Raw genomic sequence first — 23,911 nt, 5'->3', positions numbered from 1 at the left:
TTTTTTTAAGGGTCAGTAATATTTTAGCAAATAGCTGCAATGACCACTGATTTAGCAGTAATGCAACATATCTCAGGCTCTTCAGATAATTTATCCCAAGGTTTTAGTGATCAACTGAATTTTCACGTGGTGAGGCCAATTTTAATAGAATACAATCTGTTGGAAGTGTTGAAAAGGTCACTTGTCATTCAGGCAAGTTATTTTTATTATTTGAAAAATGGAGTGAAAATAACACACCATTCAAGAAAATGAAAAGGCAAGTTATATTTTAAATACATTGGATGGATTTGTAAGTAATTTTTTAACTTTATTATGAATTTCAGATCATTTTAACATGCAATGATAAAGGTTTTAAATGTTAAATAGAACTTAAGAATCTACAAAGAAATTACTGAACAATAAAATAATTGAAGATTTCAAAGTATAATTTGAAAGGGGGATCAGTAATGAATCCAACAATTTGTACTTAAAATATTACAACTAGCTATGTTGGATTTTTGTACCATTCCTAAAACTTTTGCACAATTCAATATAAAGCAGAAAAGCCTCCACGAGAATACAAAGCTGAATGCAAAGATCATTCACTATATATTTGCCAAATCTCCAAAAAGGACCACTTCAGTAAAAGTGAAACGTGAAACATAAAATTAGTACTTAGAAATATAGTACAAAAGCGAGAGTTACTCATGAACGAACATTGTTTAGAACACATGGGGGCGCCTTAGCTTCAAAATTGCAAGGTTCAAAATTGCAACCAGTCACTTAAACACAGTACTTCTGTAGAGATCCATTTTAAATGGTCATAATACACAAAACATTTTTAAAAATACATTAAACCAAAAAAAAACTGGAAAATTTATCTTCCTCATTTAAAAGTTCTTGCCTCAAAATGTTTTAGTATTACCTATAAATCAGAGTTTCTGAGTTTTAAGTGCAGGCCGCATAAAGTTGTACAGAAAGAATGGCCCTTGCAACTGAGGCCCCTCAACCAAACAGGATGCAACTGACACCGCTGAAAGTTGTCCCACATCCCCATGACTTTCTCAGCAGGCTCAAACGATGAGAAAACCAGAAAAATTCAGCAGGCACTAAGAACTGATAGGTTCTTTTGCATTGAGAACATACAAATAAATTAGCTAATAAAATGAATACAATTGCACATGAACTACAATTGTACTTGGTTTGTACAAAAAGCAAAAGTTCAGCAGAACACTGCCAATGGAAAATGGATAGTCTTTACAGCAACATCACAATCAACATCACAATATTTCAAAAGAGAACTTTTAATAATTTACAGTATGAGGCAAGTTCTGTGGACAGTAGCAAAAAAATTACATGAATTGCAGACACTAAATTCCAAATAAAAAGCCTTGCAATGTTTTCAATCTGCCCAAGCCTACTTCAAACTTATAAGAAATGTTCAGTCTTTATTCCTGTCATAGTTTACCCCAAGATGCTCCCTTTCTAGCCTTCAAAAGCCCAGATCAAGGTTAGAAAGTGGTGTGTGATTCTAAGAGGGTGCACCAACCAATGAAAGGCAGAGGATACAAGAACCATACACAACTTCTGAAGCAAACAGCATGAAAAAACAGTGGTGGCAAATCTGCCAGATTCTTGTAATCAGCACTGTTTTGCAAAATTGCAATTCACGGAAATTAGATGGGAGGGAAACTCCCTGCATTAAGACTGCTGAAAACAAACATTAACACACAATCTGCCATGATATTTACAATAATTAAACCTTTTAAGCAGCAAGAATTGAATTTCAATCCTTTTTGACATCAACTACATTTGACAGAGTACCATTGGAACTAAGGAGGAACAGACCATCCATCCCTTCGAACCTGCTCCACCATTCAACAAGATCAAGACTTATTTTGATTTGGTCTTAGCTCCACTTTTCTCACCGCTCCCTAAAACATTCAAGTCCCTTGTATATCACCAATCCATTGAGCTCAGCTTCGGATAAATTTAAAGACCCAGCTTCCACTTTTGGAGGCGGTGTAGTGGTAATGATATTGGACAAATAATCCAGAACCTCTGGCTAATATTTTGGGTACATGGTTTTGAAACCCACCATAGCAGAAGGTAAAACTTGAACTCAACAGAAATCTGGAGTGAAGAACTCGCTAAAGGATGACTAGGTAACCACAAACACTTGTTGCAAACTCCTCCTGATCCTTTAGGGAAAGAAATCTGCCTTTCTTACTTGGTCTGGCCTACATTCGACTTCAGACCCCTAGCAATGTACTAAACTACTGTCAGGGCAATTGGGAATAGGAAAGAAATACTGGCCTAGTCAGTGACAGCCACATCAGATCAACAAATAATAAAATTCCACATTCTAACATTCCACATTACTTTGAAGGGAAATAATTCTCATTACTGTCTTAAAAGGAAGACCTCTTATTCTTAAACCACGTCCTTAGTTTTAGTCTACAGTATAAAATGAAACATTTGTCAGGTGTCCATTTTATTCAGACCTCTCAAGATCTTATCAGTTTTAACAAGATCACCTCTCATTCTGCTAAACCTCTACAGGAATAAGCCTAACCTGTTCAACCTCTCTCTTGAAGATAAACCCTTTTCATCCCAGGAATGAGTTGAGGGAAACCATAAGACACAGGAGCAGAAATTAAGCGATTCAGCCCATTGAGTCTGCTCTGCCATTCAATCATGGCTGGTAGGTTTCTGATTCTTAACCCTTGATCCCCTTGGTATCAAGAACCTACCTATCTCAGTCTTAAATATACCTAATGACCTGGCTTCCACAGCCTTTTATGCCAAGGAATTCCACACATTCAGCACTCACAGGCTGAAGAAGTTTCTCCTTATCTCCGTTCTAAAAGGTATTCCTATTACTAAGGCTGTGCCCTAGGGTCCTAGTCTTTCCTACAATGCAAACAACTTCCTAACATCTACTCTGTTCAGGCCATTCAGTATTCCGTAAGTTTCAATTAGATTCCCCCCTCATCCTCCTAAACTCCAAGTTTAGATCCAGAATTCTCAAATGTTCCTCATATGTTAGTCTTTTCATTCCTGGGACCATTCGCGTGAACCTCCTCTGAAGACACTTCAGGGCCAGTACATCCTTCCTGAAATATGGGGCCCAAAACTGCACCCAATATTCCAAATGTGGTCTGACCAGAGCCTTATAGGGCCTCAGAAATACATCACTGCTTTTATATTCAAGTCCTCTCAAAACAAATGCTATCATTACATTTGCCTTCCTAACTACAAATTCAACCTGCAAGTTTAACTTCAGAGAATCCTGGACTAGAACTCCCAAGGGTCTTTGCACTTCAGACTTCTGAATTTTCTCCCCATTTAGAAAATAGTCCATGCCTCCAGTCTTCCTAGCAAAGTGCATGACCTCACTCTTTTCCATGTGGTACTCCATCTGCCACTTCTTTGCCCACTGTCTTAATCTGTCCAAATTCTTCTGCAGCCTCCCTGCCTCAACTTACCTGTCCCTCTACCTATCTTTGTAGCATCTGCAAACTTAGCCAGAATGCCCTCAGTTCCTTCATCTAGATTGTTAATGTATCAAGTGAAAAGTTGTGGTCCCAACAGTGAGCTTTATGGAACATCATTTGTGACCAGCTGCCATCTTGAGAAAGATCCTTTTTATCCCCACTCTCTGCTTTCTGCCAAACAGCTAAGCTTCTATCCATGCTAGCATCTTGCCAAAGCAATCATACTTTTTCTCAAATATGTGATCTCAGTATGTGGTCTCACCTATGCTCTGTACAGCTGCTGTAAAACATCCATACTTCACTCCCATAATAGGTTCAATAGACAGATATTGGACAAATTAATTTGGGAGCATCTCTCTTGGTGCTTGCAATTTCTCAATCTTTATTTCTCAGCTCACTGCCTTTATTATACAGATTTTGTTTCCCCAACTGTGGGTTAAGAGTTCATAATGCAACTAATTTTAACCTGAGCCTCAGTCGGGCATGCCAGCACACCATTTAACTCAGGGAGCATCAATGCAATATTCAGCCCAATCTTTAAAAGTAACATGTTGCAGATAGTGGAAATCTGAGATTAAAACAGTACAGATTGAAAATACTTAGCAAGTCTCACAACATTCGTGGAGAGAGGTGCAGAGCTTCTGTCAACCTGAAATATTAATTTTGGTAGTCTCTCACAGATGTTCAAACATCGACAGTATTTCCATTATTTTCTGTTTAATTTCAAGTCATATTCATTTGACATCCACACATCTATCATCAGTAAAAATATCAGGAAATTAGAACTAAAATCTGGCTGATCATTCCCTCCTTCCCCAACAAAGTGCAGCTCAACTGTCTCTGTCCCATTTCTTCACTAATTGAGATCTGCAATTTTGCACAAGGTTGGAAATAAATTTATAGCCACTGAGACAAATGTATTTTCAGATTTTCTGAAGCATTGTTTTGTAAGTAGCAGTTGCCAAATCACTGTCATTTTGAATAACCTAAATTGTCTGAAGGAGTCACGTCTCATCTCTCTAATGCCTGTTTAGCATCCACATGGCACAAGTCAGGAGTATGATGGATGTTTCTACATGCCTAGATGAATGCAATTCCAAAAACACGCATGAAGCTTGACATCATCCAGGACAAATCATTTTGTTTGATTGGCACCACATCTACCATCTTCACTATCAGCGTACAGTGGAAACAATAAGTACCAACTACAAGATTCACTGCAGCAACTTTAACAAGTTGCTTCAGCATCACTTATTAAACTGCAACATCTACCACCTAGAAAGGCAAAGACAGTAGATGTATAAGAATACCACCATCTGAATATTTCCCTCCAAGCCACACATCATCCAGATTTGCATCAAAATTATCATTCTTTCATTGTCACTGAGCCAAAATTCTGGAACTCCTTTCCTTACAGCACAGAGGTGTCCCTACAACACACAATCAACAGCTATAAAAGACAGCTCACCATCACCTGAACGGCAATAAGGGATAGGGAAATAGGCTTTGTGACCAACTTTTAGATACAAAGGAGATCAAGGGATATGGGTATAGAGTGGGAAAATAAAATTGAGGTAGATAATAGAGGAGATGATGTGAAGCATCACATTAGCTGCTCCTGCCCTATGTCTTATGGCCTTATGTGAAACACACTGGGCCAGGTTTCCTAAGTGGCAATTGCACACTGATTGCCACTCCAATTCTTCATTTCACAAAAGTAGGAAGCTCCACATTTCTAAGTAAACTCCAAGCTCCTTCAGAAATGTGGAGCCATAGTTCCTTTCTGATAGTCCTTTTGTAATGGAGCACTGTCGGGGGGTAACAAATCATACCCACTTTTCACAGCAGTCAGCTGGTGCATTCTGAAATGTAAAGATCCTGCCAGTCACTTTGATAGCTGTTGTTAAATGGCATATTCATAAGGAAAGAATGAAGTTAGAGTACTGGGAAGGAAGACAGTGCCAGGAGGGATTGGTGCCAAGTGGGTAGCAGTAGGATGCCAAGTTGCAAGGTAGCAAGGAGCCCAGGTAAGTGATGCAGTGTTATGGTAGGTTGTTGTATGAGAAATATGACGCAGCAGAGAGAGAGAGGATGGTGAGTGTTAGATTCAGTGGTGATGGTTTTGGAGATGGTCATTGGTTCCGCCTGATGGGAGGGTTGGGTGGAAGTGCAGAGCAGCAGAAGGGTTTTTGGAAATGGGAGAAGCAAGTCCTACAGACATTGGAGGGGGGGGGGGGGAGAGCTAAGTATGAAGTTAGTTGATTAACTACTCTATTACTCTATACATTTAATAATTTAATCTAACCTATTTACTTAATTGCATTGGAATTCTGAATTAAATGGAGACTTTCAGAGGGTTCTAGATATAGAGGAATTATCCAATGCAATATTCAATTTCCCAGGTAATTTCTTTGGAATCTTTTCCTTGGAAATCCCCACGCACAACTCCCATCTATGGTAGAATAACAACTATTGGATCATTAGAAAATCTGTAACTTGGGCAGAAAGGACATGCTCTTTGCTCTGTAACGTAAGAATATATTACAAAACTATTCTACTACTGACAGTTCAGCAAAGTATTTTTCTTTAACTTTAAACAGATATTGTTGCAAACACGATCAATTTCAAGTTGAGTACAATAACTAGGTTAGATATAGAAAACATGCACTTTTAAGAGGTGGCTCAGTAGCCCTTAATAGCTGCTGCAGTGTAGGTTTTATCCTTTACCTTGTCTCTTGTGAAACTACTTGCCATACAAATAGAACTGCTTTTCAGAGCAACTGGCAGGAATGTTACAAAAATTACATCAGCTTAACTCAGTAAACACTCATTGCTTGTAGAGTTTGAAAGTATGGAGCACAGCCAGTACTAGACAACACACCAGCTCAGGACCGAGAATATTGTAAGTTTGGATGAAAGCACATTAAATCAAAGTTAAGTCTTCTGCTTTGGTGGTCAAGATAGGCAATAAAAGATTTGGAGGACTGTTCCAATAGAAGTAGCACTCTCAGAATGGCCTGGTCAATCTTCCTCTATCAACTAAATCTAATTTGAAAAAAGGGTTATTGTTGCAGAACACCTGCATTTGCATAAGATTTTGCACTTCAAAACGTTTTAGTCCTTTAAAAAAATTTGAGGTAACTATGCAAATACTGTAGTATCAAAGGAATCAGGTATATGAACAAAAGTAAACATTGGGTAGAAATTCTGCGAAACTTGGCTTTCATTACTTCATGGGAGTTCAGTCGTCAATTCCCTGTAAACAGGAACCATCGCTTTTCTTCTAACCTTAATAACATAGCAAAATGTGGCTGGTCTACATAAACATAACAGGTGTTCAAATGGTTCTTTGTCTCAGAGTAGCAGTCTGTTCTGCAAGGCCAGATAGTTCAACTCATTAGCATACAGCTGACAGTCTGCAGTTTGGGTGGTGAACTGGAGCACTGATGACATTTGTCTACATTTCACGGTTGTTTCAAAAATCTCTTTGAAATAAAAGCACAGCGCCAACAAAATTCAACACCTGTTCTCAAAAAACATAATACAACCCGTCTCCAAGTTATACATGACATACATATATTAGGTGGGGTGACAATGCAAACAGGTTTTAACTCTTATGAAATGGAACACGCTGAAACCTTCACCGATTTCCTTTCCTAATTTCCAAAAGTCAGTTATTCCTTGCTGCGTATAAATCCGTGAACTACAAACCTGAGTCACCTGGGTAGTTTCAAGAAACTTGTTCAAACAATTGAATTTTTAAAAAAACTGAATAACTTTGGATGATTTGCTGACCTTCTAACATTCAGAGCTTCTTTACATGTTTACTTATTTGTTGTTTAGTTCATTTAAAAAAAAACCTATGCATTGAATTCTTGCTTGCAAGCAAAATGCCTTGCTATTGTATTCAAGTTATCAGTTGGAAACGAGTCTTTTATGTTACATTGATGGTCAAATGCCATTTTTTTCATTTAGTACGGAAAATAATTCATCCACCACAGTGACCTCAATTTCCACCAACACCGCTAAAAGAAAAACCATTCATTCATCTCAGATAGCAGTTAAACAGCCCTTGTGACCTGACTGGAACCTAGCAATTGGAAGTGTACCATAGGAAGCCAACTAAGTTTCATTCTCCACCTTTATTCCATTGGCTTGTGTGATGCAGTGGTAGTGCCCCAACCTCTATGCTGGGAGACCTAGGTTCAAGTCTCACCTGGTTCAGAGATGGGTAATAACATCCCTAAAAAAGCTTGATTTGGAAATATCCAACTCTATTCTAACTTTCCTGAGGAAATATCTCACTATTACTGGATTTAGCATCCTCCCTGAAATAAGATTTTGAAGCTTCCTATCCCTAGCACTGTCTAAACAGAATCAATGTGTTACAATGTGTTTCAAATTTAAGAATTTATTTGTTGAATTTGTAGTTGAGACATTTTTTCTGTCCTTTGCAATGCTTGCAACAGATTTTCCAGATCTGAGTCAATTTTTGGGTAAAACCTGCAGTCATGCCAATTATTTCATATAGGTTAATTCACCTACGTTAATCACTTTTCATTTTAATGCCAAGATTACACAGTAAGATATGTGACAATGCTGCCCCTTTAACAAGCTTATGTTGTCCTTGGTTTTCTTCAAAGGGGGTGTAAAGTCAGTGGTGGCGAAATGGCTAACAGACACTGCCAAGGGCAACAACCAGAGGAAGCCTTTAGGTGTTTTTTTAAAACAGTTGTACAATGAAAGGGAATTGGCCAGTTCTCCCAGTTCAGTTTTTTTTCTAGTTTGGTTTTAGTTTTAGCAGAGAATCAAAAACTGTTGGGGACTCAAATAAGCAGCTTCAGTGAAGAGGTTCCATATTTCAACAGTGGTCTTGCCTGGACTTTTTCTCTGAAATCTTTCCTGTCTGTAAGAACCTGCGTTTGAATTTACCTTTTGCCAAGGGGTGTATTTCTGGGAATTGGAACAGCTTCGTTAAGTTGCGATAGAGTTGGTTGGGTTATCAAATAAGTTGTTATTCTAAATTCAGTGTTAAGATCATAAGACGTAGGAGCAGAAATTAGTCCATTCAGTCCATCAAGTCTGCTCTGTCATTCAAACATGGCTGAAATGTTTCTCAACACCATTTTTCCCCTGTAACCCTTGATCCCAATGATACTCAAGACCTTACCTATCTCAGTCATAAATATACTCAATAACCTGGCCTCCACAGCCCTCTGTGACAATGAATGCCATACATTCACCACTCTCTGGCTGAAGAATTTTCTCCTTATCTCCATTTTAAAGGTCACCCCTTTGTCCTAAGGCTGTGCCTCAGGTGCTAGTCTCTCCTACCAATGCAAACAACTTCCCAAAATCCATTCTGTCCAGGCCATTCAGTATTCTGCATGTTTCAATTAGATCTCCCCATATCCTTCAAAATTCAATCGAGTTTAGACCCAGAATTTGCGAATGTTTCTCATATGTTAAAGCTTTGCATTCCTGGGACCATTCTCGTGAACCTCCTCTGAACACACTCCAGGGCCAATACATTCTTTCTGAGCTATGGGGCCCAAAATCGTGCACAATCCTTTAAATGTGGCCTGACCAGAGTCTTATAAAGCCTCAGAAATACATCACTGCTATGATATTCAAATCCACTTAAAATAAATACCATTGTTACATTTGTCTTCCTAACTACTGACTTCACCTACAAGTATACCTTCACAGAATTCTGGACTAGAACTCCCAAGTCTCTTTGCACTTCATACTTCTGAATTTTCTCCCCATTTAGAAAACAGTCCATGCCTCTAGTCTTCCTACCAAAGTGCATGACCTCACAATTTTCCACATTGCACTCCATCTACCAATTCTTTGCCCACTCTCCTAACCTGTCCAAATCCTTGTGCAGCCTCCCTGCCTCTTCAATGCTATCTGTTCCTCTACATATCTTTGTATTGTCTGCAAATGTAGCCAGAATGCCCTCAGTTCCTTCATCGAGATTATTATACGAAGTGAAAAGTTGTGGTCCAACACTGGGCCTTGCAGAACACCACTTGTCACCAGCTGCCATCCTGAGCGAGACCCTTTTATCCTCACTCTCTGCTTTGTGCCAGACAGCCAGGCTTCTATCCATGCTAGCACCTTGCCTCTAACACCATGGTCCTTATCATATGCAGTAGCTTCCTGTGCGGCACCTTGTCAAAAGCCATCTTGAAGTCCAAGTAGATAGTCCATTGGCTCATTACTTCTTCAAAACATTCTGGCAGATTTGTCAGGCATGACCTCCCTTTGATGAAACCATGCTGACTTTGCCCTATTTTACCATTCATTTCCAAGTATTCAGAAATCTCATCCTTCACAAAGATTCCAGGGTATTACACATGATTGAGATTAGGCTAATCAGTCTGTAATTTACTCCCTTTAGAAACAGGGGTGTCATGTTAGCAATTTGCCAGTCTTCTGAGACCTTCCCCGAATCTAATGATTCCTGAAAATTCACCATGAACACCTCCACTATCTCTTCAGCTATCTCCCTTAGAACTCTGGGGTGTAGCCCATCTGGTCCAGGTGATTTATCCAGCTTCAGGCCATTCAGCTTTTCCTTGGTAAGGGCCACCATACTTAGCTCTGCACCCTCACGCTCTTGAATTTTTGGGATATTAATCATGTCTTCTACAGTGAAGACTGTAATTACTCATGAAGTAATTACTCAGTTCTTCAGCCATTTCCTTGTTCCCCACTACTATCTCTCCAGTATCATTTTCCAGCAGTCCAATGCACATTTTTATTCTCTTTTGCCCATTATATATCTAAAGAAACTCTTGCAGTTTTCCTTTATATTACTAGCTAGCTTACCTTCATATTTAATCTTCTCTCTCCCTATTTCTTTCTTTGGTGCCCCGTTGGTCTTTGCAACCTCTCAATCCTCTGGTTTCCCAGTGCCCTTCACCACATTATTTGATTTCTCTTTTGCTTTTATGCTATTCCAGACTTCACTAGTCAGCCATGGTTGCCTCATCCTCCCTGTACCATGCTACATTTTCCTTGGGATGAATTTCTGCTGTGTCTCCTGAATTACTCCCAGAAACTCCTGCCATTTCTGTTCCACTGTCTTTCCTGCTAGGTTCCTCTCCCAGTCAATTCTGCTCAGCTACTGAGTCATGACTCTGTAGCTGCCTTTATACAGTTACCTTTGATTTTATCTTCTCCCTCTCAAACTGCAGAGTAAATTCAGTCATATTATGATCACTGCCTCCTCGGGCTTCCTTCACCTTAAGCTCTCTGATCAAGTCTGCCTCATTGCACAGCACTAAATCCAGTGTTGTTTGTTCCCTAGTGGGCTGCACTACAAGCTACTCCAAAAAGCCATCTGGTAGACATTCCACAAATTCCTTTTCTAGCAATCCACTACCAACCTGATTTTCTCAGACTACTGGCATATTGAAATAACCAATGAATAATGTAACTTTGCCTTTCCTATGCATCTTTTCTTGCTCCTTTTTCTTTTGCTCGTGTTTCATCCGTAATGTTTAAGTAAATTCTGCTTTGCTTAAAGTTAAGTGGTTCGACCAGCTGCAGCACTTCTGGGATATCTACTTTGCACTTGCCCCCCTACCCCCCAAAAAAAAAATCAAGTTAGGGCCTGGGTTACTTTGTTAAAATATTTGGAGGGGGTCTGGCCTAGTTCAGAACAGATTGGGGGCAGGACTTGTTCAGTAGTCCCAATTTGGGATTAGGGTTGTTGGACTTGAAGTGGTAGGCTTTAGTATCTTTTGTTCCAGGTGTTGAATTCAGTTAATTTAAGCAGTGCTTGGTATGATAATGGCTCATTCAGTCACTAAGAGTTTTCTGGAGTTGAAAGAAGAGACTTAGGGGGCTTTACAAAGGTGAACAAGGCAAAACTGCTGGCATTGGCAGACCAGCTGATGTTGGAGTTACCTTCATCTGTGAGAAAAGAAGAAATAATTACAGCAATAGCTCTGCATTCATATTTACTGGAAAAGTCATCAGAATCTTTGGAAATTGCTAAATGAAGCAGCTTTAAGTTAGAGGCAAAAGAAAAAAACAAAACAGTTTGAATTATGATTAAAAGCAGAGCAACAAGGACAGAATTACTTTGGCAGAACAAAAACAAAAAGGAGAAAGAAGCAAGGGAGAAAGAGACAGGGTTTGAACTTCAAAAATTGGCACTTCGACAGAAAAGTAAGCTTCAAAGGATGGAGGTGAAGGCAGGAGGTAAGCTTAGTGAGGATGAGCAAACCTATTGTCACCAAAGGCCAAATAGGGATCTGAGCAGGAGAATCGACATTTCGGGCATAAGCCCTTCATTAGGAATGAAGCTTGTGAACCAAGGGCTTAGAAAGGTAAATGGGAGGGAGTGGGGCTGGGGCGGGGGTGGGGGCGGGGAAGGTAGCTGAGAGTACGATAGATAGATGAAGGTGGGGGTTATGGTGATAGGTCGGAGGGGAGGTCCTTCCCACCTATCCGTTCCAGCCTCTCCTCTGACCTATCACCATTACCCCCAACTTCATCTATCTATCGTACTCTCAAGTACAAAGGAACCTTGATTATCCGAATATCAATTATCCGAATATCGGATTATCTGAAGATGATCTTGGGATCCCAATAGAAATATTATGTCAAAGAGCTGTTTCAACCCTGATCGCGTCTTTTGTTTACAGGTACAATAATTAAAAACGAACTCTGCTCACTGAAATGCTGCCAAGAACAGTCCTGGACAGTCCAGGCACCATCTCCAAATGACTGACCTCCTGACCTCTCGCTCTCCCCCCACGTATTCCATGGAGTTCTACACGGGGGTGTACCCCAAACCCCCCCCTTCCCCAGATAATCTCTCCAACATTGTCCTGTACAGGGCAGAGTTGGAACTTGACTAAAAGTTGCAGTAAAAACGTGTCCACATGTGTGTGTGTGCAAGCTATTTGAGACTTACTCCAGAAAGGCAGCAGCAGTCTTACTGTCGGTGTACAGTCTGGCTGCCCTGGGGGAGCAGGTCGGCTGGGGGCTGGACCGTGGGTGGGAGGGCGGGGTATAAGTGGCCAGGGGTGGGTTAGGGGCAGATGCTGCCTAGTCTCCTGAACAGGAAGCAGACTTCATAGAAAACTCCGAGCCCAGAGGAAATCAATTAACCCAATAATCAATTATCTGAACGAAATAATGCTCACCTATCTCGTTCAGATAATCAAGGTTTCTCTGTCCATATAGGAAATGCTGTTCCAATTAAGCAACATCCATCCAGACTTAACCCTTTAAAGTTGGCACAGGTTCAAAGAGTTCGAATGCATGCTCCAAGACAACACTACTAAAGTGAGTTACAGTGACTGGAGTTCACGCATAGTAATGGTGCCACAACCAGATAGTACCCAACTGTTACGTTTGGATTATCAAAAAGGCAAAGTCTGATTCGCATCCGATTCCACGTTTGAAAAACTGTACTGAAAAGGTGGGACAAGCAACTTATATTTCTAAGATGGACTTCTCAGAAGATACTGGCAGCTACCTTTACCTGAAAGAGTGAAGACAATTTTGGTTTTCCTAACACCAAATGGACGATACTAATTTAAAGTCATGCCATTTGATATGAAAAATGCACCAGCCAGATTTCAAAGACTAACCAATAAAGTCATTTCCAGATTACCTAATTGTGTGGTTTACATCAATGACCTGGTGATTTTTAGTCATACAAAGAAGGAACGTTTACAGCAGCTATCTGAATTATTGAATCGACTTTGTGTCAGGCTTCGTCATAAAGCTGGCTCAGAATGAGTTCGCCAAAGTCCAAGTCATGTTCCAGGGCAATGTCATCAGACATGGACAGGTGGCCCCACAGAATGCGAAAACAAAGGTTATTGGGGATTTTCCCATAACATCAACAAAGACAGCAGTACTGCGGTTCCTGGCGCTGAGTGAGTTTTATTGGACGCTCGTACCGAATTTTAGCAATGCGGTTGCTCCACTCACTGAATTACTAAAGAAAAGCAAGAAATTTCAGTGGATGGCAGACTGTCAAAAATCATTTGGCAGCCTGAAAGCTGTATTAACCACTGACCTAGCATCAGCCACTCCTAATTTTGCAAAGCTATTCAAGATGGCTATCGGTGAGAGTGATGTGGGTGTCGATGCTGTACTCTTACAAGACGACGGCTAAAGGATAGAAAGACCTATTGGGTATTTCACCAGGAAACTGAACATTCATCAACAGAAATACTCAACAATTAAGAAGGAAACTTTGCGCTTAGTGTTGGCGTTACAACATTTCGACATTTATGTTGCTAACAATGTGTCTGAGACAATCATGTATACTGATCATAACCCATTCAGGGTTTTGGAGAAATTTAAGGACAAGAATTCCATACTGTTTAGATGGAGCTTACTATTACAGCCAGTTTGAAAATTCAACATGAGGCAGGACGAGAAAATGTGATTGCCAACACAATGTCGAGACTTGGATGAGAAACAGAGGCATTCAGTGGCAGGAGTAAACAGACTGCAATAGAATGTAGTAGTGATGTTTGCATGGTTGTAGTCAATGCAATGAATATGTATTGTAGTGTACTGTGTAAGACTCAGGGGTTTGAAGCCATCTTTGTATTTTGATTGTTCTTTTTTAAAGGAGGGAGGTGTGACAATGCTGCCCCTTTAACAAGGTTAAATCGTCCTTGATTTTTTCCAAGAGGGGTTGTAAAGTCAGTGGTGCCGAAATGGCTAACAGACACTGCCTAAGTCAAAGACCAGAGGAGTCCTTTAGGATTTTTTTTTAAAAAGTCGTATAATGAAAGAGGATTGGCCAGTTCAGGATGTTTCAACTTTGCTTTTAGTTTTAGCAGGGAGTCAAAAACTGTTGGGGACCTAGAGAAGCAGCTACAGTGAAAAAATGTTCTACGCTTCAACAGGGGTCTTGCTTGGACTTCTTCTCTGACATCTCTCCTGCCTGTAAGAATCTGTGTTTGAATTTACCATTTGCCAAGGGGGGTGTTTAGGGAATGTTGCAGGAATTGGAATTTGAACTAATTTGCAAATCAGTTATTTGTGTTATCAGATAAGTCATTCTAAGTTCTGTCTTCTTTTGTTCGTGTTCCATCGATAGTGTTTAATAACATCTGCTTTGTTTAAAAGCTAAGTGGTTCGACCAGCTCATCACTCCTGGAATATCCATTTTATATCTGCCTTAAAAAAACGATCTGGGCCACCTTCTTAAAATGTTTTGAAAAGGTCTGGCCTGGTCCATAACAGATGGTATACATGCTTGGTAAAAGGTTATTTTATTTAACAGAAGCTGGCCTGGATCAGTAAACAATATATTTTGAAAGTAGTCATCTTTTCTCTCTCTCTCTCTCTCCTCTCCACCCCCCCCCACCCCCCCCCCCCCCCCACCCCCCCAGGACAAATATTCATTTGGAAACCATTAAGTAGCTACACCAACTGAACCTAGAAAGGTGTACATATTGCAAATGCTCATACGCCATTAGAATCACAGACAAGCATTAAGCCCAGATCTGGGTTAGTGAATGTTGCTGTCCTCTTCAAATGCAGTGAACTTCCTATCTTTTTCCTTGCATACAACTTTATTTGTGGTCTGGAATCCATCCATATTTATGCAGTTTCCGCCAGACCTACATGCTAGCATAGGTCCTCTGCTCTCCTGGGTAACCTTCCTTCCCTCCACTATACCACCTGCAGTTGTCAGGCAATCTGTCCCAATACTCTAGAAGTCTGCCCTTAAACATCTTTGCATGACAACCCATTGCTGTCTTATGCCTTCAGTTAATTCGATATTTCTTCTCCAGTACTTTAAACTCTAATATAGTTTGGATTTTTAGCTCACAAGCATTGTATAAATTCAAGCAGTAGCCATCACCAGCATAAACCCGATGGAAGACTTGTACAGCCTTCTCAAAACACAGAAGATGCAATTTATAATTAAGTTGCTACAGTTTGTATGTTGAATTTAGAATTGTGAATTAGTTGTTAAAAACTTTAGCTGCATATTTGCTACAGGAAATTAGACAGAGAAACCAGAATGGTGACCAAAATGATTTCCAATATCTTTTTAAAAATTTCTTAATGGGATGTGGCTGTCACTGAGCATTTGTCCATACCTAACTACCCTTGATAAGATAGGTTTTGGGGTGGAGCCGGGGGGGGGTTGTAGCAAAATGTTTGCACACCTACAATACTGCTATGCAAGCCACTTCCAAGATTTTGTCTTAGCTGGTGTGAAGAAATGGCAATACATTTCCAAGTCAAAATGGTATGAGGCTTGCTGGAAAGCTTGCAGGCCATGGTGTTCCAACTTGTCTGCTGTGCTTGTCCTTCTCAGTGAATACTGCAAGACTTTTCACTGATTTATCAGGATTCTTTTTTGGCACAACCAGAAAGACTACTTATCATTCATTTTATGTTTTCTGAAATGGAAGTTTAACCTTTGATCTGATTTCCTGCCATCCCGCCAAGTTCAGTTGTGCTTAGTGGCTGCTTAATGCATAAAAAAAAGGAGCAAATTAACAGTGTGAAATTTACATTTCTAGAGATGTCACATCAAAGGAAGAAACGTCAATGAAATTTAAAAGTTAAATATTTGAGATTTCTATCAAACATTCATTGCCAAAAAGTTATATTTATAGCAGTGCTACATAAATTATTTGATGCAATGCAGAAGGAGAACTGGTAGCAGCAAATGCTTTGCAGTACAATTATGCTTTAAGCATGTATCAGAAAAGCAATGCACAAAATACATTGAAGCAAAACTGTAAACTATCTAGAGACTTATGGTTAAAGAAAAGAAATTCAGTAAAATATCAAAAATTACTTACTGTTGGGTTAAGCAGCTTAAAGTAACAGTTTGCATTCCTACATTGCTTCTTTGAAAATGCAATTGTCTCAAATATCCTATATATTCTCTCTCTAACAATCTGTACAATTTGGAGTGGCATGGTGATTCTATAGCCTCACAGTGCCAGGGACCTGAGTTTGATTTCAACCTTGGTGAAAGTCTGTGTGGATTTTGCGCATTGTCCCTGTGTCTGCATGGTTTCCTCCGGGTGCTCTGATTTCCTCCCATGGTCCAAAGATATGTAGGTTAGGTGGATTGGCCATGCTAAATTGCCCATAGCGTCCAGAGATGTGCAGACTAGGTGGAGTAGCCATGGGAAATGCAAGGTTACAGGGATGGGGTTGGGTGGAATGCTCTTCGGAGGGTCGTTGTGGACTCACTGGGCCAAATGGCCTGCTTCCACACTTTAGGGATTCTAAAATCAAAACTAAAAGATTAGCTGCTAACTATTATTGCTTTATTAAATTGTTAAAAAATTTTTAAAATTACATCAATAATTTCAAAGGTATTTCAATATTTATAAATTAATATTTACTATCTTGCAATTTATACATAAAATCTTTGTAAAGATTTTTTACCCACTTCTTCACACAAGGAAAGAGATTTCTCAGTACGTCCAGATGCCAAAACACAAAAAGCGGAAATAAAATTTAACTTTGGAAAATTTGCCATTTAATGTACTTTTAAGGGTTTACTATTACAGAACAAAATGAAGAAATACGAAAGTAGAACGCTGACCTTCTGCCAGCTATGTTTCATAGGGATTTTGATGTTTACTGCTATGGCTGCCCAAGGTATAAGTTTCTACGAAATGTGGGAACTGGAACAAGTTCAAACTAAAATAAGCTATATTGGCAACAGATGAAACGCTGACAAAAATTGGTATTACTCGACTGGGAGATAGTTGAATGGTAACCATAGATCGCGGACATAGGGATGATGGGTGAAGAGGACTTGATCAAAGTAAAGACATAAGCAGCACAAGGTTAAATGACCTCGGGTTTACAAAGCATATCTTGCAGTAGTTACATTTATAGGTTTAAAAAAAAAGGTTTTCAAAAGATTTCAAAAGACAGAGACAACATTACAGAAATGGAAATAGGTAGTCTTAGTGATGTTATGGGTTTGTGCTCAGAAACTTATTTCAGGGACAAGTTTGCACCAAAGTCTCGTTCAGCTTCAGACAGTTACCATGGCCAGGAACAAAGATGGCAGCTGGGGAACAAGAGTTTGTTCTGGAGTCCAATGATCTTCTCTTTCCAATGTTTAATTGAAGGAAATTTCTGCTCATAGTGGAATTCACATTGCATAACTCACCCCTCCCTGTCTCTGTAATTCCTCCAGCTCCACAATCCTCAAAGATATACAGTCTGATTTAATTCTGGTACATAGAAAACTCCCAGTTTTAATTGTTCTATCACTGGTGGCCACACCTTCAAATGTCAAGACCCAAAGATCTACAATTCCCTCCCTAAAACTCTCTGTCATTTATTTCTCTTTTTCAGCTACTTTTTAAATCCCAGCTCTATGTTCAAGTATCTGGCCATATGCCTTAATATGGCCTAAAATGGCTCGGTGTCAAATTTTGTTTTATACGCCTCCAGTGAAACACGTTGGAACGTCTTACTACTCTAATAAGACTACCTTCAGGGTTATTGTTAATCCTTCATTTAGAGAAAAATGAATGTCATAGTGATAGAAAACATGGATGCAATATCTCTTCTGTTAGATCTGAATTAACTGTTAAAGATCTTAAGAAATGTGAAAGAATAATATAACTCACAAAGAGAACAAAGTTTCACATGATGATTGAGTGGAGTTAGGCAATTTAACTGACTGGCAAGAGTGCCAAACAGGTCTTGGCATTAGTCATCAGCTGTGAGAAAATTAGCAGAGAGCCACTGTTGATCACTGTCCATAGACACAACTCATACCAAAAGTGAGATGCAAACATAAGCTGGAACAAGAGTCAGAGAAAGGAGTGTGGGAAGAGAGGAGTGTGCAGGAGTGGGGTAAAGTAGCCAGAGGGAGTATAAGACAGCAAGTGGACAGAAGGACCATGGAGGAGGAGAGCGTTCACTGAGAAGGAAGGGAAGAGAGAGAATACGGGACAAAACTCTTTCTTCTGTGGTGAAAGGTTCCAAAAGAATCCGGCAAAGGTCAGTGGCAACAAAAGACTGGCAATATAGTCAGATGATATAATTAGATCAAAGAGCAAATGGACTGGTTTGTGTCATAACTTAAGTATGACATCTATCACATCTTTCCTTATTGAAAGCAATGTCTATCCTACAGTACGGGGTGAATGCTTTCTAACAACTTTTAGGACAGTACCTAGAACTGCTTTTTCATGTGCTTCTGAAGCAGAAATGAAGTACAATTTGCAAAATATCCAGACCTATTTTAGTGTATGAAACATATCAGGCTGAAATAAATATGTTGAACATGTGGCTATATATTTTTTCTGTTCAACAATAGCTCTGGAAACACCACATTGGCAGCTTAATTTAAATTCCTGGAGTACATCTGTTTCATCTGTGTCGCTTTTCCATGAAATTCTCTCTTATATATCAATGGCTCCCACATTTTGAAGACAAGATGGATTTAATTAATTGATTCTATCTGGGGACTAATCTATAAATTGTTTGCCTCAATTGACATTTCCATTACAGCTGGTCTCAAATCCTTTTCATTAAAAAGCTCAATTTCACAACCACAAATTAAACATTGCATTCCATCAGTTCTCATCCCTCCTCATGTACTCTTGGCTAATTCACATTTTCAAGTAATTTTCCAAGCTTCTGCAATGTAGATCATCTTGCCTGGTTTACCCATTTGCTTTATAAAAAATGATGGACAACATTTGTGGCAGTAGTTACACATCTGGAAAAAATGTAACCATAAACTAAAAATTTTCTGTGAAATGCCTGTTTTCTCCATTCTGATTGGATTTCACAAGGCATTAACCTCGAAATTTCTGGGCAAGGGAGAGAAAGCATTTATACCTCAATAGAAAATAAGTTGCAGGTGCAGTTTCAACACTGGCTCTCTTTCGATCAAGACAAGAACCTTGCACAAACAATATTTTCCACTAAAAGCAACCAAAGAACATGATTTTGTCCAACAACTTCAGATTTAACTGTGCTCGTACAGTATGGATTCTGCTGTCGAGCATAAACAGTAAATAGATGTTTGACATTTCAGCAGCACTACTCAGAACAGTGCCTAATTATCAGAACAAGAACTGCAATTTAACAATTCATTCAAAATTCTATTTGAGTAAACTTGACTGTCCAAAGCCTAGATTCCAAAACACATCTCAAACCTTAAACAATTTCCAGCATCTATCATAGTCAATGTGATTTTAAAAAGGTAATATCCAGAGCTGCAGTTAACGCTGACATCAATGGAAAAGGAACAGTAAAGAGATTGTAAATAAAAATACCCTACGTACCTGTCATTAAAGTTTTAGATTAAAATGCTTTGTAAAGTTCTTTATGGCAGATAGAATGTCATCTGACACTTGCATCTAGTGTTACTGTACTGTTACTGGCTGAACAAAGCTGCTTCCACGTCATAAGGGCTGTTGAGACAGGAGTAGTCAGTAAAACATATAAAAATGCAAGGATTACTGTTTAGTACATTCGAAATATATATTAACTATATAAACTAAAATGTAATTTGATAATTTTGAAAATCTTACTACAGTGAATGGATATTACCTTTTCAAGATTCAACATTGCCAATAATAAACATAAATCCGTTCTCGTTTATCCAACATCACTCGAAATGTTAGCAGAAATCTGATTACATTTCAGGTGAGCCATCTCTCACAGCACCAGCCTTAAACTAAGAAACAGCTAATAAAATAGTTCAGGAAGTCACTGATAATGAACACATTCATAACTGTAGCTTCAGTTATCCAGAGAAACAAAGACAGAGTCAAAGTTGTCTAATTCAAATGCCACATCAAAACCAAACAGCGACATATACAGTTAATGTAATTATTGCAAAACGTACAAAACCTTCACCTGTACTGACAACTCATTATATAGCACAGCACTTCAAAGAAGCCTAAATATCAAAAAACAGCAAAAAGAAGAGATCATTTCTCAAGAAGCTTTTTTTTGGCAATTAAGCACAAATTATCTCTCAGTAAATCTGACAATCAGCAATCACTCTGAAAATTAAATGCTGACTCCTATTGATTTTTTACTAAATAAACAACATTTTGCAGAAATAAATGAATTGCAGGGTTCGAATGATTAAAAAAACTCAAATTCCATTTGGTTTATGTTCTCTCAATTATAATGACATCTAAGAATATTTACTTCATTGTAGATTTAACTTAATTTTCATAAAGATGTAAATGAAGATTTTGCTGAAAAATTAGACAAAACTCCAACTAAGGTAGATTGGCCTTTGTTTAAATTCAAAGTTTATCGTGCTGAAGTTTGGAAATGCACCAAATTAACTATATTCAAGTGTAATGAATACCTCTATGTTAACACTTACTACACAGCTCTTGGTAATAAATAAGTTTGGCTAAACAAGCAATCTGAATTGCAATTAAATTTTTCTTTCAACTTAAAAACCGTAACGTGGCATTTTACAGATGAAGACAGCATATTTCCTATAAATGTGGATAATATTCCTTGGACAGAGCCCAATCCTTCAATGGAAACTTTATTATAAATCAGGCTTTTAAAGTGAAGAGAAGAGCGGAAAGCCAGAGATGCAGGAGCTGAACAATTCAGATTGGCGCGAGTAGTAACTTTTCTTCCTTAAGCTAGGGTATGTTGCATGGAATCAAATCTTTTATTTTTTTCTTCAACGCATGAAAATGTACTACTTAGAAAAGTGATGGTTCTAAGCAAGCTACAGATTATCATGATTGCCAAGGATATGTAGCATAGCATGCACTCGTGGGAGTTTAAGGCTTTGTTTTTGAGCAGCAACATGGTCACAGAAATCAAATAGTGTAGATTATATGCTGTTCAGACACATTTATTCACAACAGTGATGTGCTCTGAATACATCCAAGTCAGCTGTAAAGGGTAAACATTTCAATATGCCAGACCATTCTACATCACACTTGCAAATACAACATAAGAAAACACTAAGACAAATATACCACTGTAAGACAAATATATGATCTCTCAAAAAATAAGCTGAATCTGGAACAGCATATGAACATACACCCAGTTACCACATCTGCAGCAACAATGTAGCCGATGTTGACAGCTCATTACCTCATATTCTGAAGCAGAAAACTTTTTTTAAACCTAAAATCAATTAGTACATTTGAAGATAACATAATGAAAAGTTAATGTGCATTAGTTGTGAGTTAAACAAAACCTTCTGCACAAAGTACAATTTTCAGCCAAGGTGAATAATAATACAATAGCATTCATATGCAGCACTAACTTTTAGGGTTTTATTCACTTTACTCATTTTTAAGAGCTTCAAAAAGCAAACAAATTTTCTTCCTTAGGAAAAACTTCATGTGGAATTCTAGTTTTAACATTACAAAACTAAAAATCTTGAAATGGACATTCAGAAAATTCTTTTTCCACGAAGACTGATAGCAATTTCTCCCTTAGTAATACACAAATAATAAGAAAAATTACCATTGATGTTTGTCGGCTAGATGTTACCAGTGCAGATGCTCCATAGTTTGAATTCAGTCCTCCAACTGGCCCATTTTGTGATGGCCCCAGCAAACTATGCATGTCACCATGGCCACCAGACATACTTGTTGAAGGTCCAACAGCATGGTTTCTGAGAACGTGAATGGCATCATCCAAACGGTCTAGACGGTCCTCCATTCGAGTTTGCTGTTAGGAAACAACATTCTGAATGAAAACATTTGCTTTGGCAACACTTCTGATGAGGTAAACTCAAAGCTGGTCAATTAAAACATGTCATGGACAAGAAAGGAAAGAAATAGCAACAAAAACAAACGGTCTCAACTGTAGCGACAGGCATCTGGAATATGTTTCAAATTATAAACCGGATATCTGGAGAAAGGGAACTTAAAAAAAGTATACATTAAAGGGGACAATATATTATGGGCCGAGCAATCTGAAAGTATGCTATTTTCTCAGCACAAGAAAGAATCATTAAGATAATTATTTCAGTTATTTGACATTTTTTTTGTTGGGACTTATAAATTCACTCAGTCTGGCATCACAATGATTACATTAGTGGACTAGTAATCACGAAGCCTGGAATAATGATCTGGAGTACAGTTCAAATCCAACCACGGCAGCTGGGGAATTTAAAGTCGGTTAATTAAATCAACCTGGAATGAAAAGCTAGAATCAGTACTGGTGTCCACAAAACCCACTGGATTCTTGTTGAAAACCTTGGTTCACTGATGCCTTTCAGTTTGGCCTAAATACGCAGTTGTGCCATACCTCTACCAGAAGCAAAAACAGGCAGCATAAAATCAGACCATTACCTGACATGGAGTAGGGACAAGATTCAAATAGGACAAAGGCACATTCAGACCAACAAACATTGCAAAAACCTCTCCAAATATTTGGACTCTATGCTATAAATGGAAAATCTGACCTGAAGACAAATCAAGCAATAATCTGATGTAGTCATATCCACAAAACCTGATGTTTCAGCCAATGTCCCAGATTCCTCCATCATGATTTCTGCCACATCAGCAAAACAGACTAACCAATTTAGGTGGCACATGGTTTTACATTTAGGAGCAAGTGGTCATTGGAATTTTGAAAAAATGATTCTGGGCTTGAAGAAATCCTGATCACCCACCACCTTCTCTCAGCTGGTGAATTAATACTCCGCTGTTGTCAATGCTATTTTGGAAAGCAAAAGCACAGAATATCTTCTGGATGCAGATCTTCAATATTGGGACACCAATGAGAAGGAATTTCTTCTTTCAAAGAGTTGAGTGTTTTTAGAACTTCTTACCAGACAGCTGTAGGGGCAGCATCCTTGTAAATATTTAAGGCTGAGATTGATCTTGATCAACAGGGGAAACAAGCGTTATGGAGAAATTGCAGTCAAATGGACATAAGGAATGTCAGATCAGCCATGATCCTAATGAATGGCAGAGCTGGTTTGAGGAGGGACCCAACAGCCTACTCCTGTTCCAAATGGTCTTAAAGTCTATCCATCCCAAAATCTGAGAGTAGCAACTTTACAAGCCAAACTGGTTAAATCCTGAAGTACCAAGCTGTCAGAGTGGACCTGCGTCAGACAGCAAGAACAGACACAAGGAGAAAAACCTCCATGACCTTTTCCTCATCAATCTTCCTGCCAAGAGTCAGTGATCACCGCACAGGCATAGTTCCATCTTCATCCCGAGAGAACCCTCTACCATGCAACTCTCTGAAATGAGATGGATTCAGAACAAATCTAACACCCAGATCTGGGCATCCAAGAGATGCATTAGACTGTCAGCAGTAACAGAATGAAGAATGTGTCGGTCAGGAACAGCACCACAAATAAACCATAAATATTTATTGAGTGTGATGTCAACCTAGCTAAGTTACAACATAGTGTTACGTGCAAGCTAATGAGCAGATGTGTCAAAGCTGAACAATATCATAATCAAGGGATCAGA

The 23,911-nt window shown here is 38.9% G+C and overlaps 1 protein-coding gene across 10 annotated transcripts in view; it reads right to left on the bottom strand.

The window, feature by feature from the left end:
- The window catches only part of tcf12 (transcription factor 12), a 342,285-nt gene that overhangs the window by 27,190 nt on the left and 291,184 nt on the right, over positions 1-23,911 (bottom strand). For all 10 annotated transcript variants that reach the window (XM_072565001.1, XM_072565003.1, XM_072565000.1 and 7 more), the window contains one exon: positions 21,942-22,148. In XM_072565001.1, coding sequence (XP_072421102.1) covers positions 21,942-22,148 — 207 coding nt within the window. The remainder of the gene's footprint in view (positions 1-21,941; positions 22,149-23,911) is intronic.

Source organism: Chiloscyllium punctatum, chromosome 48 (genome assembly GCF_047496795.1).
Source record: "Chiloscyllium punctatum isolate Juve2018m chromosome 48, sChiPun1.3, whole genome shotgun sequence".
Classification (NCBI taxonomy): domain Eukaryota; kingdom Metazoa; phylum Chordata; class Chondrichthyes; order Orectolobiformes; family Hemiscylliidae; genus Chiloscyllium; species Chiloscyllium punctatum.
This window is presented reverse-complemented; position numbering and strand designations above follow the sequence as displayed.